We start from the raw sequence: 16,772 nt of genomic DNA on the forward strand, positions 1-16,772 counted from the left end.
AGCACGCACCACGTGACCGTACAACACACACTACACCGCTCCAGAACATAGCAAACCAGCGCTGTTTCAGTCTTATGGGAGATTGGTTGACCGTAGTTAGTATTCTGTGTTTCTACTGTTCCTCGCGAACCGGCTGAAGTCAAATTCGTGTCCATATTCACGAACTTTTTCTTCTACTATATTTTATTCCGAGAATGTGAGTAGAATACGTGTAATATTTAGAAATAGTACCAGCAATGTACGTATTCTACAACTCTTTCATTTACACAATATTTAGTTTCTAATTTGGATAAGTAGCTTCATCCGGCCGACCAGTCTGCTTAAATTTTGAAATTGTGTCGTCTGATTCTTGTCAGTAGAATATTATTTTGAGGATGCGGTAAGTGTTGCCTAATGTAGTTAATGAAATCATAATTTAACATTGTATGAAATCACTGCGTAATACGTATCAAAGCTTTTTTTCAAAAGTGATAAAGAAATATCGCCAAACGTGAACCAAATTCCGCTCATTTCATACATCAGTACAGGCTTGCGTTCAGTATCGAAATCGAACTTTCTGATTGTAATTGTGTATCATTTGTTGTGTAAAATAAAAGCTCAGGAATGTTAATGAAATGGTAATAATATTACATACTGTTCTGTAAGGGCCAAATTCCATGTGTATAACTTAATCTGTGATGTTATGCTTCTGCAATAACTTATTTTTTTAAATTCCTCTCGTATTTGCTTGCTTGAGTGGTTTAGGTGGACCATGTCTGGTTCTCTTACTTTTATAATTATACACACGCGCGGAAATAATTGGATAATTAAACCTAATGATCCTAACCTACTTATGTTATGATTCCGGTAATTATTTTGCTAGTGAAAATAACCCTACATGCTATTCTCACCACCTGGTGAAAATAGTCGCAGCCTTTTTTTATTTGTATGTAGCTAATCCTTAAGGATCATTTGAGGTAAATGCAACTTTGTATTGAAAGCAGCATATTTTCAGTTACTATTTTCACCAAGTGGTCAACCTCGTTTTAGTGCTATTTTCACCTAAATTCATGATTCATCACAATGTGGGAATTATTTTATAAAACATTCACGTTCTCTTGTAAGATTTTGTTTTGCATTGCTTGTTATGTTCTATGTCTCAAAAAATAATCATCTATACCATGTGATATCACTGCTCTCTCTAAAAAGTGGTAATAATAATCAATAATCAGCATTTTTAATTTGTGTTAAGCTCTATGGTAAGTTGAGTGATTTAACTTGCAAAAATTGACAATGTGTGAAATATAATAGCATCTGTACTTAATAATAAAGGTACCAGTTTCATAGATCGGAGACACATTAAAATCAGATATTGTGTTTTGCATGGTTTGTACCTACCAATTGTGTATTGCGGAACATAGTTCAAGGTGCCATTATGCTTTTTACACAAAAACAAACACTTTTTCTACTGAAAAAAAATGCATTTATCCAAGTGCTATCGAATGCACGTAACGGTGCGATATCGCTTACTTTGTGAATGATATCGCTTCTTTTGTTTTCCAATATCAGTGTTTTCCAACCTTCTTCACCGAAAAATACCTACTATCGTGTTCGTCACGTGTGCAAATTGTACATTGCTGACAGATAGCCCCACGAACCATTCCGATAAGGTTAGGTTTGGTTAGGTTAGGCAAGCGGAAACACTGACATGATTTCCCGGTTAAATAGATACCACGATGAAAGAAAATACCTTGACTAACGTTGGAACCTTAGAGAAACTCATTTCCGTAGGTAGTTTCTTCTGTAAAAATGAAGAAATGTGTCTCCGATGTATGAAACTGTTACCATAGTAAAAAAAAATATGGTGAAAATAACTTGTTCTGCTAGTCCCAACACCTCATGAATGTAGTTGCACATTTTTTTTATTTTGAGAATAATTACTGAAAATCATGGTTCCCATTGTGTAAAGTTTTTTTAGAAGCTATACAAGAGAATGAAAAGGTGCTTTCAGTACTGCAAATAACTGTGGGAATAACTTTGCAGTTCGCAGAAACCTTTCTGTGAAAAAAAACAACACTTCAGAGTGTGATAATTTCCACAATTTATCTATTTTAAGATGAAAATTTTTGTGTTCAGTAACATGCATGTATCATGATACACACAGTACAGTAGTTACTGATATAACAGATTAATCAAGTCCAGTGAGATGTATGAAAGTAAGTAGTCTCTCCTGCACACTGTTTAAGCTGTACTTCATTAAATTCTAGTTGCTCATGTTATAAAACTATGCGTAATAACTACAGAAAGGAGGTATGGAGTAGCAAGGTCCAATATGAATTTTTCATTTTTGTAATGGTGCTCGTATGTCCTTAGGATAAAGCAGCCAAAGTTGATAATGAAGTCATGCATTTCTTAAAGCGAGTACATTAAGTACATTATTTTTGTTTGCTATAGCTTCGGTCGACTTTATTTTTGCAAAGTATACTCTCATTTGTGTGGTGAGCACTCTAGCATGTTGGCTACTGAAATGTTAGTGTCACCAGGGAAACTATGTTACCCATTGGCCAGTTCCCAGTACATGTTTTTTTTTAAATACTATTTGAACATGAAAACTCAAGAAAATTAATCCCACTGTACAGCACTGGAGAGCATTTATTTAATTTCTAGGAATTATCCACCTGTGTGCGTGTTTTATGCACACATCAAGATAGAAGAGATACAAATGCAAAGTCCGGTATGGGACTTGGACGTGGGAAGTGTAATAAATATGGCACTTCTCTGTTTAAGTCTCGTATCAGCTGGCACAAAGTTCATCGTGGAGGGAAATAAATCAACATTTCTTCATTCATGTTCAGCTATTTAGTAAATGATGAGTATTTGGTTTTTAAATAAGCTGTTTTTTGTAAGAGATATTGTAGATATTATTTTATATATATGTAGATATTATTTTTGTTTATATTTTCTGTGTATTTTTAAAGTAGAAATATTAATTTTTAATATTACGGGTTTTCATTCTTTCAATTGCTTTAAATGCTGAAAGAAGTCTTCAAGGAACAACTATTAATTTTCGAAAATATGTTTTCATACTTTTCTTTCAGTGTAAAAAGCATATACTAGGCAGATCGGAAAGTAACGCACAATATTTTTTTTCTCCCCAGATATTGCAGCTGGAATGCTGAAATTGTACGACGAGAGAGTTTGAAGTTTGCACCACAGAGGGTATTTTTTCCCCTCTGCAGCTCTAGCGAGAGAAGCCTGAACTACGAAACAAACATGGCGCGCATGTTACTGTCGTCCACGTGTGAAGAGCAGCAAAGTGTGGTTCGATTTTTGTGAGCCAAAGACCATACACCGAGTGAAATTCACAGGGACATGCGTGGGGACGACTGTCTGGACCGTAGCAATGTCTCCAGGTGGTGTGCATTCTTTCAAGAGGGCCGTGTGAACCTTAGTGATTCGCCACGCTCCGGGCGGCCGGTTACAGCTTCAACTCCGCAGAATATCCGCGCCATTGAGGCAGCAATTGTGAACGACCGGCGTGTGCACCTGCGAACCTTATCGCATACGTTCAACATTTCCTATGGTGCGGTGTACCACATTGTTCATGACACGTTGAAATTCCGTAAAGTTAGTGCTCGCTGGGTGCCTAAGATCCTGACAGACCACCACAAGGGCAAGCGAATGATGACAAGCATGGATCACTTAACGCGTTACGCCGCAGAAGGGCATGACTTTCTGAAAGGAATCGTCACTGGTGATGAGTCGTGGGCGTACCACTACACGCCCGAAACCAAGCAGGCCTCTATGGAGTGGAAACATGCTGGTTCCCCAGTACGAAAAAAATTCAAAGTGACTCAATCTGCTAGGAAAGTGCTTGTGACAGTGTTCTGGGACATGTTTTGTATGTTATTGGTGGACTTTGCTGAACACGGGACCACTGTGAATGCTGCAGTCTACATTAAAACTTTGGTTAAGTTGCGTCGTGCCCTTCGTGACAAACGCCGCAACATTCATGCTGATGGTGTCAAACTTCTTCGTGAAATGCCCGTTCCCATGTTGCTGCTCCTGTTCGTGAGAAACTCACCGAATTTGGGTGGGAGGTGCTCCAGCATCCACCATTCAGTCCGGACCTGGCACCATCGGACTTTCCTCTGTTTGGTCCCAAGATGGAATTCCTGGCCGGCTAACACTTTGCGACAGATGCGGAAGTGAAATCAGCAGTCCGCAGATGGCTAAACTCCAACCAAACGGACTTCTACGAACAGGACATATTGAAACTGGTACCACGATGGGAGAAATGTGTTGAGAAACTTGGTGACTATGTAGAAAAGTAGGTCAAAGATGTCAGTTCATTTGTGATTTGTTTGGTTTTTGTTACATATTAAACTTTTTGCGAAAAAAAATATTGTGCGTTACTTTGCGATCTGCCCACGTATGTATAGTACGTGCTGCTTCAAATGCTACAATAAGGTATGAAATTTCACTTCAACTTAATGGTCAGTGTCATGACAATAAATTAGTGTTAAAAGCTGAACTTTTTCGTAGCATTCAACCTAGTACTTTTTATTTTTTTGATTTTGAGAAAACTTCCGAGCATTCTCTTGGTAATTATTATATTTTTTCTGTGCAGACTAACCTATTTCTAATCAGTGCCATAAAGTATGTGAACTGATCCCTGACAGTATTGAAATTTTTATTACCGAATGGAGTGTAGTTGCTGTACGCAGTAATTTTTTCCGTTTTAATATGTGGCAAACAAAATATTTTTTATTGATCGGTGTAAAATCTTGCAATACAATCCTGTATAGCCGAAGGATCAACCAGGGAAAAAATATTTTTGCAAATATGGATTAGCATGACATAAATCGTACTGAATTCTTTTATACTTATTTCATTCCATTTTTCCACCCCCCCCCCAAAAAAAAAGTCACCTATTTTAAGACGGTCATTTTCGTATGATGAAGAATGTTTTTAAAAATGCCTTTAGAGGAAATTGTATATTTCCGCTTAAAGTAAGAGTGCAATTTCAGGAAGTGTTGGTAATAGAACGTTTTGCATATAATTTTCGTATACTTTTATTTTTGTGATAGAAATCAATTTTAATGCGAAAAGTTTGTTATTAAACGAAAGCATTGCATAAAATTAATTACCGCCACTTCTAACTACGTTTAGTCAATTTGCAAGTATAATTTATTATACGCGCAAATCGCCTGAACGCAGTTAGAAACCATTCGGAAAGCGAATGGTACGGCACACGATAGTGTTTTGTCGTTTCGAGCAATCTGCGAGTTCTTGCGCATAGCGTTCGTCTTCTGTTCTTTCCCCGACGGTGCTGCTGTCGGTGGTCGCGAGGAAACGACCTTCCAGAGCCGCCATACTGTCAACCATTTTTAACCCGCAGCTGTAACATCTTGTAGTAGTATGTCTATGGTGCAAACGGTGCAGACACCAAATACACTACTTGACCGCAATTCAACGAAGTAGACGAGTCGTTGTTGCACCGTGGAAGCAACTAGACGTTCGATTGTAGAGAGAGTCAAAAAGTGTAGCAAACTAGGGGACTTGTATCGATAACACTGTATGTAGAAAAAATGTAAAAGAAGGAATCACATTCCAAATTGTTGATATGAATAGTAAACAGGTGGAAAGCTTTGTGATGTTCGTTTGTCGTCTTGCCTTTTGCTTCCGTACTGTACGCCTGCGCCCCTGTTGGTGACGTACGAGCTGCCACCTAGCGGGAAAAAATAGCAACCGTACTGCGAGCGGCATGTAGATGCCATGTAGACAGTGATGATCGTCTACGCGTAAACAACGATGGTCTACATTCTACATGTAGACTATTTTATACACGTAGATTACGTAATCTATGTAAACAACATGGCAAAAGGTAATAACTTAGCAAAGGGCGCTGTGGAATTAAAAGAAAATTAAACTGCGTATCAGTTGACAATGTGTTAGAAGAACCTTTCATACTCTTCCTTGCAAATTCGAACAATTTCTCACCTAGGAGAAACCTAACATAGAAAATATTCTAGTGCTTTATGGCGAAAATACCACTTTTGTCTCATGACTGCCATCTGTTGTCATTTTTGCATACTATTTATCTTCTTCCATAGTTGGTGATAGAAGAGAAGAGAAATTTTGTTGTATACCTATAGTATTCTTGTCAGTTCGTTAGGAACGAATATAGTTGAAAATGTCACTTTCCCTTCATGAAAGCCTTGAAAATTAATTTTAATGCACTTTAGATTGCCTACGTAGTCTATGTAAACTACAACCCAATGTAATCTACGCGTAGATTACGTGTAGACAACGCATGTAGACGTAATCTTATAGTGTACGGCACATCACTGCGTAGAGCAATCTTGCGTTTTGACGTGAGATGAGGAATTCCTATGTTGATAGGCTAGGTCTGTTAGGTTTGATTGATTGATTTACTGTTTTAAGTCCACTTTATGCACAGTAAGGCTAATCGGGACTGGACCTACAGTTTAAAGTGGGATCCGAACCACTTGTGCCTCCACCGGGTATCGAACCCGGGACCGCTTGATTACAAGGTAATGACGCTACCACTGCGCCATGGGGAGGCCCTAGGTCTGTTAGATTTGGTTCTATTAGCATAATTACACTGAAAATGTATTATTTAGCCTAACCTAACAGCTTATGGAATTAGGCTTACAATAAAAGAATTCCACTGTGACGTCAGAACGCACGGTTGTTCTATGTTGTTCAAAAAGGGAGACCCAACGTAGATTCGAACGACTTCGAAAACAAGGATAAAGAACGGAGCGGAGCTCTTGCCAATTCGGACACGAATTATATCGGTGGAGAGAAAAATTATTTCCTAGTTTTGCTTCTGTCAGTTCTTGAAAGTGAAGCGTCACTAGAATTCAAGAAAGGAATCGATATAGAACAGCGATACACTTTTGTCTGGCTAAAATCTAATCTGCCGTAACTTTCATTGAAGAAGTCGAGAGCAGTTTACACGGTGTGCTCTCTAGCAAATCCAATTTCTGTACCGAACACTTTCCATTAGGGCGAAGGGGAACTGTCTTCATCTGGAGAACAAAATTTCTCTAATTAAATCTCCATTCGAAACCTCCAGCTCGAAAACTTGTCTCGGTTCGGTCTGATTTCCTTCAAACCGCGAGCAAATGAAGACATGCAGTTGGCAAGATGGCTAATAAGGGTGTGCGAGATAGGGGGAGCGCCATATGCACGGGAGGAGAGGATGCGTTTGTGTGTGTGTGTACTGAAAGCACACACATGCACATTCAGGCTATTTAGCATACGTACGTGGCGGAGTGGTTATTACAGTTCGCTACAACGCCAGGTGGCCCGGGTTCGAATCCCGGCCTGGGCAAGGTGAGTGTTCCTTCATCAACTTCATAATTTCATCACTCATCTTCATCGTTGTTGTTAGCCATAAGTGGCAGAAAAACGACGCTAAATAACAATCTATATACAGGGTGCGGCAACGTAACTTCCTTTTTTGAAATGCACGCCATGCAGCCTGTAGTGGTCGTAGCGGGGCGGGAGTGGTCTCATTCGACAGGCGCGAGTCTAAAGTTTCGTTTGCGTTCCGGTCAGTCGTCATCATGCGTTGCAACAGTGAGGGGCGTGCATTTGCCGTCGAGACCTACTTTACGAACGGATGTTCTGTTATCGCCAGTGGCCAGCCTGCTCCCCCGATTTGACCCCTTGCGATTTTTTTTTTAATCCCGCGTTTTTTACCCGTCCAAGGACCCTTCAAGACCTGAAGGCCAACATTCCCGCTGATATGCTGGTTCGGGTCATAAAAAACGTCAGAAATCGGCTTCTTCAGTGGACAATGGGGGGCGTTACCTCCCTGATATGATTTTCAAAACTGTGTGAAACATAACTTTAGATATGTACCTACAGTGTAAAAAACCATTAAACAATTCTAATTCATCACATGGGTTTTATTTCATTCTGAAATAAGGAAGTTATGTTGCCGCACCCTTATATAAAAGTGGATGTACCTGTGTGTATGTGTGTTTGTTCCAGCATACAGTAGTATCACACCAATTATTTTTATATAAGTTAGACAACGGGCTAGTCCAAGTCTCATCCAAACATTAAATTTTAATGCTAAGAAGGACATGTTACGGTTCAGGCAGCCATTTTATTACAGTAAATCCAACTCAACAGAACACCAGAATTCGCCCATTCTAAGACTAAGCATTAAACATAATGAAATAGTCAGAAACGGTGGACACTTGGATTTCGCTATGCCATTCATGCAATTCCTGTCTGTCCTTCGAAGAATATCATGAATAAATCAAACAAGTATAGATGTTTTCTGCGTACATAAGTATGTTTGTAAATACAATTATGGCTGTATGTGTGTGTATATTTGTTTATATATGAGTGTTTACATGTGTATAGTTATAAGTGTTTCAGTCTGTTTCAGTCTACCTCAGTGAATATCATTTTTGGATTTATGTTCTCTAGAATACTTCTGCTGGTGTTCTTTATGAAACGATTATTGCAGTTTTGCTCTCCTTCTTCTTCTTTTGTTTTGCATTGTTGTAATTGTAATTTTTAATTGTTTAAAAAATATATAAGCCTATTGTAATTGGAGCGAAAGACACCCCTGGCACCCCTAGGGGTTGGGGTGGGAAGGGTGTGACATGTAAAAGTAATCGAAAACGACCGATATTAGTGTGGAATCAATAGTTGTCGGGGTCGCTAAGATGAATAGTGACACTCCCAATGCCGTTCAACTCCAAGTTCACATCACCTATCGGCATGGGGGTGAGAGGGGATGAAAAATAAAATGTCAAAAATGACCTAGATTAGTGTCGAATCTATAGTTTTCGGGGTCGCTAAGCTAATTGGTGACATTCACGATCACATTTGAGAGAGAGGAGTGGATTTAAGATTGCAATGTTTTCCCCACGGACAACTTTAATAGAAGATTGGGATAAATAAATACCCTCGCAACGCCGGAGAATCAGGTAGTAATGAAATAAAAATCAACATTTAGGCCATTTTTTTTTTAATTTTCATTTTTGTGGTGTGTCACCTTTTTGCCCATTTCGCTAATCGCGACGATGATGAGTGATGATATGATGAAATCGAGGAAGGGACACTGACAAAGAACTCCCATGCCCAGGCATGGTCTTGAACCCCGACTCCTGGCGTCGTAGCGCTCCAACCAATCTGCCACGAAGGTCGACATACTCAGCCTAAATATACATACAGAACGCATGAGGAAAAATCGAACATTTGAAAGGAGGAAAATTGTAGAGTTGTGTTGATAACAAGTCGGCCATTTTGAAGTCAGCCGTCTTGGAACCAACTTAATTTCTTAAAATGAAAAATTGTCATGTGCCATATCAAAATAGACTCAAGTTTCACGAGAATCATGTTGGTATACATAATTTCAACATTAACGTCAACTTTTATGATTTTTCATTGGTCCAGCCCTCTGCGTAAGTATTGGCGCTAGACGGTTCCACCAATGAACACGCGAGAGGAGCGGGATTGCGTGGAGGAGAGCAAGCGACTGCTCTTACCAGCCATCTCCCTAGCATGTACTGCTTTGCTCTGCCCACTCGATCTCCCCCTTTCTCTGGCGTTATGCACGGCCTTGCTCCAGATATAGACGGAACAGAATATTGATAAGATGGGCATAATGTAAATATATGTACTATCTCGACGTTTAAATGTTATCATTAGATTGTAATAACTATGTTAAAACCAATTTTCTAAGGTACTTAGAAAGGCAGGATAATAGTTTAGTATACTGGCTGGTAGCATCAATGCACATTTGCATACCCTAAAAAAAACTACCTCCCAAAATGAAATCACGTCTACACCACTAAATGGGAACCTCCACAAATCAAAAAGCTTTATTCGCACAGTGAGTATATACGAGGTGTGACACAGAAAAACGGGATTGTACATATAATTCAGTCTACTTGCAGAATTAGTTCTCCGCGATAATATCACCTTCAACGTAGTCCCCTCCGGCATTCACACACTTCTGCATTCGATGCTGCGATGGTTGGTAACATTTTTGAAAGTCAGTTTCAGTAAGGTCCTTCAGGAGCTTTTCCGTTTTTGCCATAACGTCTTCAACTGAGGAAAAATGGGTTCCCTTAATGCCAGATTTAACCCTAGGAAACAAAAAAAAAAAGTCGCATGGGGCTAAGTCTGGGGAGTAAGGAGGATTCTCCATCACAGTAATGTTTTACTGGTGAGAAACTGCTTGAAACATAGCGCCTTGTGAGAGGGTGTGTTGTCTTGATGCAAAAATCCATCCATCACTTCACAAGTGGGGCCTTTTCTTCCTAATTGTTTTAAGAAGTTTTTTCAGTACCTCAATGTAGAAGTGCTGATTTACGGTTTGACCACTGGGACTCAATCATTACAATTCCACGAATGTAGAAAATACATTCAACATTGCCTTGGATTTTGAACGTGACATGCGAGCTTGTCCCTTCAATCCGAAAACCGTTTATGCCATTCAAACACGCGTGTCCTTCCCCATAAGCCTCACTTAACATTTGGAATGTTTCTGTTGCCGATTTCTTAAGTTTTACAAGGAATTTGATGTTGATTCTTTGTTCACTTTTCCAACTAGACATTTTTTCGGCAGAACACGGTTGCAGGTGTTCACTCAATGACACAATACTCCCAACTGACTAGACCGGGTGAGTCCAAAGTTGCAGACTAGGGGTGTCGCATTACGTCACCAAAACTGTTGTTGCCAACTCCTTTTTGTTTTTCACTTATGCAATCAATCCCGTTTTTTTTTGTATCCCACCTCGTATATTGGTCAGCGCAGTAAACACAGCTCCAACGTGCTTTCTATTATCTACTGGAATACAACAGAGAATAAACGAAATGTTGCTCTGGGAACTCAACCATGCCGGCGTAAGCGTTATTGAACATATCCTCCCCAACACAAGGGTAAATATCGTAGACCTATACAAATACTCACGGCTCAGCTGTCACGATTTCATGCACCAGGGGACCGGAATTTTTGCATGATGCTTGAGAAGTAAATTCAGAGTTAAAACTCGAAAAGTGGGAGATGGAAGTCGTAGAGTTTCCTTCCCGGCGAGTTCGAAACCTCAATACTTCACGGTTAACTTCACCACAGCCAACGAAGCGGCACGCTCTTTGATCATCGTTTGTTTTTGCGGCATGGTAAATACGAAGCGAGGAGGAGGGGGGAGTCTGTTGCAATAAAATTAAGGGAAATAGAAAACCGGGAGAGGAAATGATAACAAAAAACAAGGAAGAAGGTACGCGGACTCACAAAAGAAAACAGCTCGAGTTCCGAAAGGGCTCCAGGAAGAAAAGCAAAAAATAAAGAGGGGGGGGGGATAAAGTGAAACAGAAAACTTTGTGTGTTTTGCTTGAAAGAAATGTTCCACAGGAGAACACGTTCGTTCCTGAAGAGACCAAAGAGTGTGTTGACTGTTACTCAACCAAGAGTGCAATGAAGAGAGAGAGAGAGAGAGAGAAATATGCTGCTTAAGTCATATTCATCTAAAGTTGATTCCAACCCTCATCCCCAGAGTATGATTCTCTATTTGCTCATTAAGACATCGCTTTCGTTATGATTTTGATAGAAGTTGCCTAACTATATTCCTTTCCCGGATTCTCTGGAGTAAGAGAACGCGAACGCGTTCTGTGCGCATGTTGAAGGGTGTGCGCCTCGTCCAATGAACGCGCGTAGGGGAGGAGCTTCCACGGGAGGGGGCGACTTGACTGCTCATTCGCGGTCCAGTAGTTGTGTAGTAAACATGTCAAATCACGAGTCTAAGGGAACTCTGCATTCAGGAGAGTGCCTCATAGTGTTGAATGTGTTCGAGAACAACTTGTTTGAAAAGTTTAAAACACATGGCTTTGTTTTTTTACAGTTTAAAACGTTTAAAACAAAGTGTTTTAAACATGTTTTTCAGACTTGTTTAAAACACATTTTGAGACATGATGTTTCATAGTTTGTGGTTATTTGCATGTTTTTTGAAAATGTAATTTTTGTATTTTTTTTCTGTTCTTCGTAGCATCAAAAGACAAATAAACGTGCAATATTATTTGTTATTTGTGTAAAACAATACACTGGCCATTGTTAAGAATAAAAGAAGAAATTGGCAGCAGAAAGCGTTTTGCTTTACGGCCGTTACACCGCGCAGCACTTCGTTGCTTCCATCCCGCACCTTTCCCCACCTACTCTGGCCCCGCCTACAAGCTTTCCCCTCTGCGCGTTGCTAAAGTCCGCGCGTTTATTATGTCCCCATCGGCAACCCTTTTATAAAACTTAACACTGACAACAATAGCAAACAATAGCCAAGCCGCTTCCGATAAGCGCGTGCACTCAGACGTTGTTGCCACATTTTCTTTACATTTCTTGTAGTTGCAAGGCGCCTCTCGTTATTTTTGCTCCATAACCACGTGCGGGGTTGATTCTTTTTAACTAGTTGTGTTGTGTTATGTGCTGTTTTGTTGCTTTGTTATAGTGTTGTGCTTTTAGTTTTTTCCCTTAGACTTTGCATAATGCACGTTATCACTCACGGCTGCTAGTGAAAATCCCAAGTATGAAGACAAAACTGCAGAATATTATTTCCTTCATGCAGAGCACAGGTGCCCACCCCCCCCTCAAAGCCAATGGCGCATTCCCCCCAAAAATCATGTCATGCGTCCCCCCAGATTATATCAGGTGCCCCCCCAAAAACATCATTGGCGCCCTCAAACCATATCGTAATTCCCACAAAGTATATAATTACGACAGTGTGTCTACTGAAAGTAACTTTTTCTTAGCTTTACAGAACACTATACTTGATCTGCCCTTATTCCCTAAACAGGGGTGCCCATCACTCAAGACCACCTTTAAAATCGTTCATAAACCCCCGAAAATAGTTTGGATGAATGTGTAATAGATGATATCTATTTGAATAAAATACCATGTTACATTGTCCATATTTTTTGATTGTTCGATTTTCGAAAAAAAACGTAAACCTAGCACATTGATCGGTTAAATGTAGTAAATTAAAATATGTAAATATGCATATAAATAGTATTTTTGAGTGGGTTTATAAAACTCAATTTGAGTATTTAACACGTTTAATTCAGAATCCCCCCAGAACACCGGTGTCAATTAAGGCTTAATATGTAAGAGTTGGATATTTCTCCCCCCCCTTTCATAATACCCTTAAACACTTCCTTTTTAATCTTTATCTGTATTTATTTTCTCTTTCCATATTCTTTAATCTTGTTTCTCTTTCTTTTTCTTTTTTCCTTGCAATTTCCTTCTGCTTTTCCTCTTTATCTCTTCAATTTGGCAACATCGCTTTCCTACTCCAGTTTGTTGCTTCTCCTTCAAAAGAAAACCGCCAGCTTGGGTGTTTCTTTTAACAAAGAGTACCGCTCCCTTTGTTAACCGCTGGGGATATAATGAACGCGCGGACTTTACTCCAGAGAATCCGGAAAAGCAGTTTATACGTGGGTTGTCAATTTTTAAGTGGCAACACTGTCAGGAAGAAGTGATAACACCCTGCATGTGCTTTCAGATTGTGAGCATTGTCACTTTGAGTGCCAAAGTGATCGGTGCAGCGAATGCTGTTGCGTATGTAGGAGATTGAAATGATTCATTCATTCCTTTATTTGGAACCTAACAGCTTTTATGCCGTTTTTTGTCCATAACAATACACATATAAAATATACACAATTGTTTCACATTAAAATTATCAGTCCTTCCCCCCTATTTTACAGATATTAGATTATTATTTTTTTTAAAAAAAGAAGAACACTTTGCCTTTTACAATTGTATGTTACACTTCCTTAAAAATGATAACAAACTATAACCAATCGGCACATCTGGATTAACAACTAAACTTAACAAATTTGTTGGAAAGTGAACCTTTAGATTATTTAGGGTTTTATACAAGAGATTTCTCTCTCTATTATATTTTGAGCATTCCAGTATTATATGTTGTGCATCTGCACTTCCCAGCCACATTCACATTTCTTACTGTTCGTTATTCCAATTTTGGATAAATGTTGCCTAGTACACAAATGGCCCGTTCTCAGTCTATTAATTAATACAATTACATTTCTTGTAGCACTTACATGTAATTGTATTAATTAATAGACTGAGAACGGGCCATTTGTGTACTAGGCAACATTTATCCAAACTCACTTTTGTTCACAGCCCTAAACCATTGCCAAGATAAGACAGATCAAAATCTGGCAAAAATGCACGAGGATATCAACAATACTTGCATAAAGTCTGTAGCAACAATGCCTAGCCGTATCAGATGATTGCACAATTGTGACAGGGTAGGCAACCCAACATGATACAATCTTCCTCATGTTCTTACTGACACATCCCAACCTCCTCAAGAAATGCACTTACCCATTGTGGATGTAGCTATGAAGTGTTTTGAAAATATTACGCGTTCCATTTTTAAAACTTTTACTCTTATTTTTATTATTATTACTACTATTATCCAGTACTTGGTTTGACATAAATATTATTGTGATTTCTATGATAATTATAACTATACGCTTTCTCGATTTTTAGTATAATCTGAACTTAGTAAGTGATGAGTAATAAATATAAAAACGATATAATATTTCATCTACATACATTTATGGCGGATTTAAGATATATGAATCCACATCTTGTAAATCATCGTGTCGTGTTTATCGTGCACGAGCTTTATTTTCACAGGATATAACCTACCTTGTTTTGTTTTCTTCCGCTATTGTTAACTGTGTCACTTACATCCTATGACATTCAAGGCGGAGCGGAGGAAAAATGAAATACTATAAGAATGTCGTTCTGAAGTTCATGTCTGTCAGAGAACACGGCTGCATGTTTATCTTATAGCGACGGTGGAATCCTCACTGACGAAGAACTCTTGCAAACATGAAATTGAGATGAAGAATCGTTCTCCATGTCTGCGGCTGTCTGCTCCCAAATCTCGTGTCACGTCATCGTTCTTAGGTGAAGAGAGGGCTTGTTCTTTCATGCGGCGGTAATACTTGTCTTCTGCCTTTGAAGAAGAAACTCAAGGACGGAGAATGAAGTAGCCAAAAGGCAAAAAAAATGAAAGGAAGATAGAATAAATGGAAGAAGAGAGGAAACGAGATAAGAAGGGGAACGGATGAAAGAGAACGAAATGAAAGAGGATGAGAATACAAAAAAGGCAAAGTTAGAGAATAGGAGAAAGATGTCTAGTGGGGACAAAGAGGAAAGGAGAAAAGAGATAGAATGAAAGATAGAGATAGAGAATGCAATCAGGAAAATTTAGAAAAGAGAAAAAGTTGGGAGAAAGAAGAAAAAGAAAGAGATGGATATGAAAGATACAGAAAGAGAATGCAAAAAAGGCAAAGTAAGTAGTAGTGGGAAGAAAGGGGAAAGAAGAAATTAGGAAGAAATGAAAGATAAGGAAAGATAATGCAAAACAGCAAAGTTAGAAAAGATGAGAAAGATGGGGAGTTGGAAGAAGGAGGAAGAGATAGTGGAAGAAACGCGAAGTATAATAAATATATTCAATCAATCATTACTCATCCGTTTCGTCGCCATCTGCCAAACGTTGCATCCGATGCTAAATGACAAAAACCAAATCAATCCCCTCCCCACCCCCTTTACAATACTTTCTGCGCTTTCCTAGATTAGTATCCATTACTCGCGATTCTGCTTTGCATTCTTTCGTAGCCTTAGAAATAGAGAAGTTTGAAGCACCTGGGTTTACTATATTACGTATTTAAGTGCAGTTGTATCGGCCATTTGCATACATATGCTATTCTACAGGTAGAGGGCAACACGGTACAGCTAGATACCATCTTGAATCTTTAAGACACCGTCCCGCTACATGACACCGAAGCCAAACAACCCTTCGTAAATAGTTCATAACGATTAATCGTTTCCAGCTGTTATGACCAGAATGCAATGCGCGTCGGGATATACACAGAGTGCACCGCGCTAGAAGCCATTGTTTTCTTCCACCATCTTTGGAAAATCCACCGTGAGTGCAAGTGTGAGGATGTCTAGGCAGTGGAAAATTGATTGAAATATTTATTCTTTGGGCTTCGGGAAATTGGATGAAATTGTTGGGGAGCCTGATACATGAGAGTTGATCCTGCATTATTAAGAACCCAATATTGACAGCGTTCTGCCCTCCCGCCAATCCGGAAGAATGTCGAGGATTGTTGAAGGAAACAAAAGGAGAAAAAGGAACGCTAGACAGAAAAGGAGTAAGACAATTGAAAATGCGGGCAACATAGTTTAATTTATTCATGTACAATGAAGTTTAAAGATATATGAACATAAATTGTCCAACTCGATTTTCAACTAAGTAGTTGAAATTCAAGTTGAGCAATTTGTGGTCATGTATCTTTGAACTTCATTGTACATGTATACATTATAGTACTACAGGGCCTACAGGGTACTACAACGCTAGAGGTCCCGGGTTCGAATCCTAGCCTGGGCATGGGTGTTCTTTGCGAGTGTCCCTTCATCAGTTTCATCTTCACTCATTCTCATCGTTGCGATTAGCTATTAAAGTTTAGCTTAACGCCGAAGATAACACCAAGATCTTTTTGAGAGTAAACTTTTTTGGACATTTTGTGTTAATGTAACTTTGAACTTTACAGTATACGTATGCTGTAATGATAGAATCACTACAAGATCCTTTTTTATTTGTTTTTATGCATGTTCAATGTTACCTTTTTGGTGACAGCTACACTTCCTTTTTATGCAGTTTCCAATGCAACTTGCTGTAGGGATGGCGTGCGTGAAGCCGAAAAGC

At 39.1% G+C, this 16,772-nt stretch overlaps 1 protein-coding gene across 1 annotated transcript; it reads left to right on the forward strand.

The window, feature by feature from the left end:
- Positions 1-3,351: 3,351 nt before the first annotated feature.
- Positions 3,352-13,598, forward strand: LOC146005527 (protein GVQW3-like). The gene is made up of 2 exons (XM_083144773.1): positions 3,352-3,810; positions 13,527-13,598. The coding sequence occupies exons 1-2, from the start codon at positions 3,352-3,354 to the stop codon at positions 13,596-13,598; spliced, it is 531 nt and encodes a 176-aa protein (XP_083000899.1).
- Positions 13,599-16,772: the final 3,174 nt, after the last annotated feature.

This window comes from Lepisma saccharinum, chromosome 23 (assembly GCF_977018435.1).
Source record: "Lepisma saccharinum chromosome 23, izLepSacc3.1, whole genome shotgun sequence".
NCBI classification, from domain to species: Eukaryota; Metazoa; Arthropoda; class Insecta; order Zygentoma; family Lepismatidae; genus Lepisma; species Lepisma saccharinum.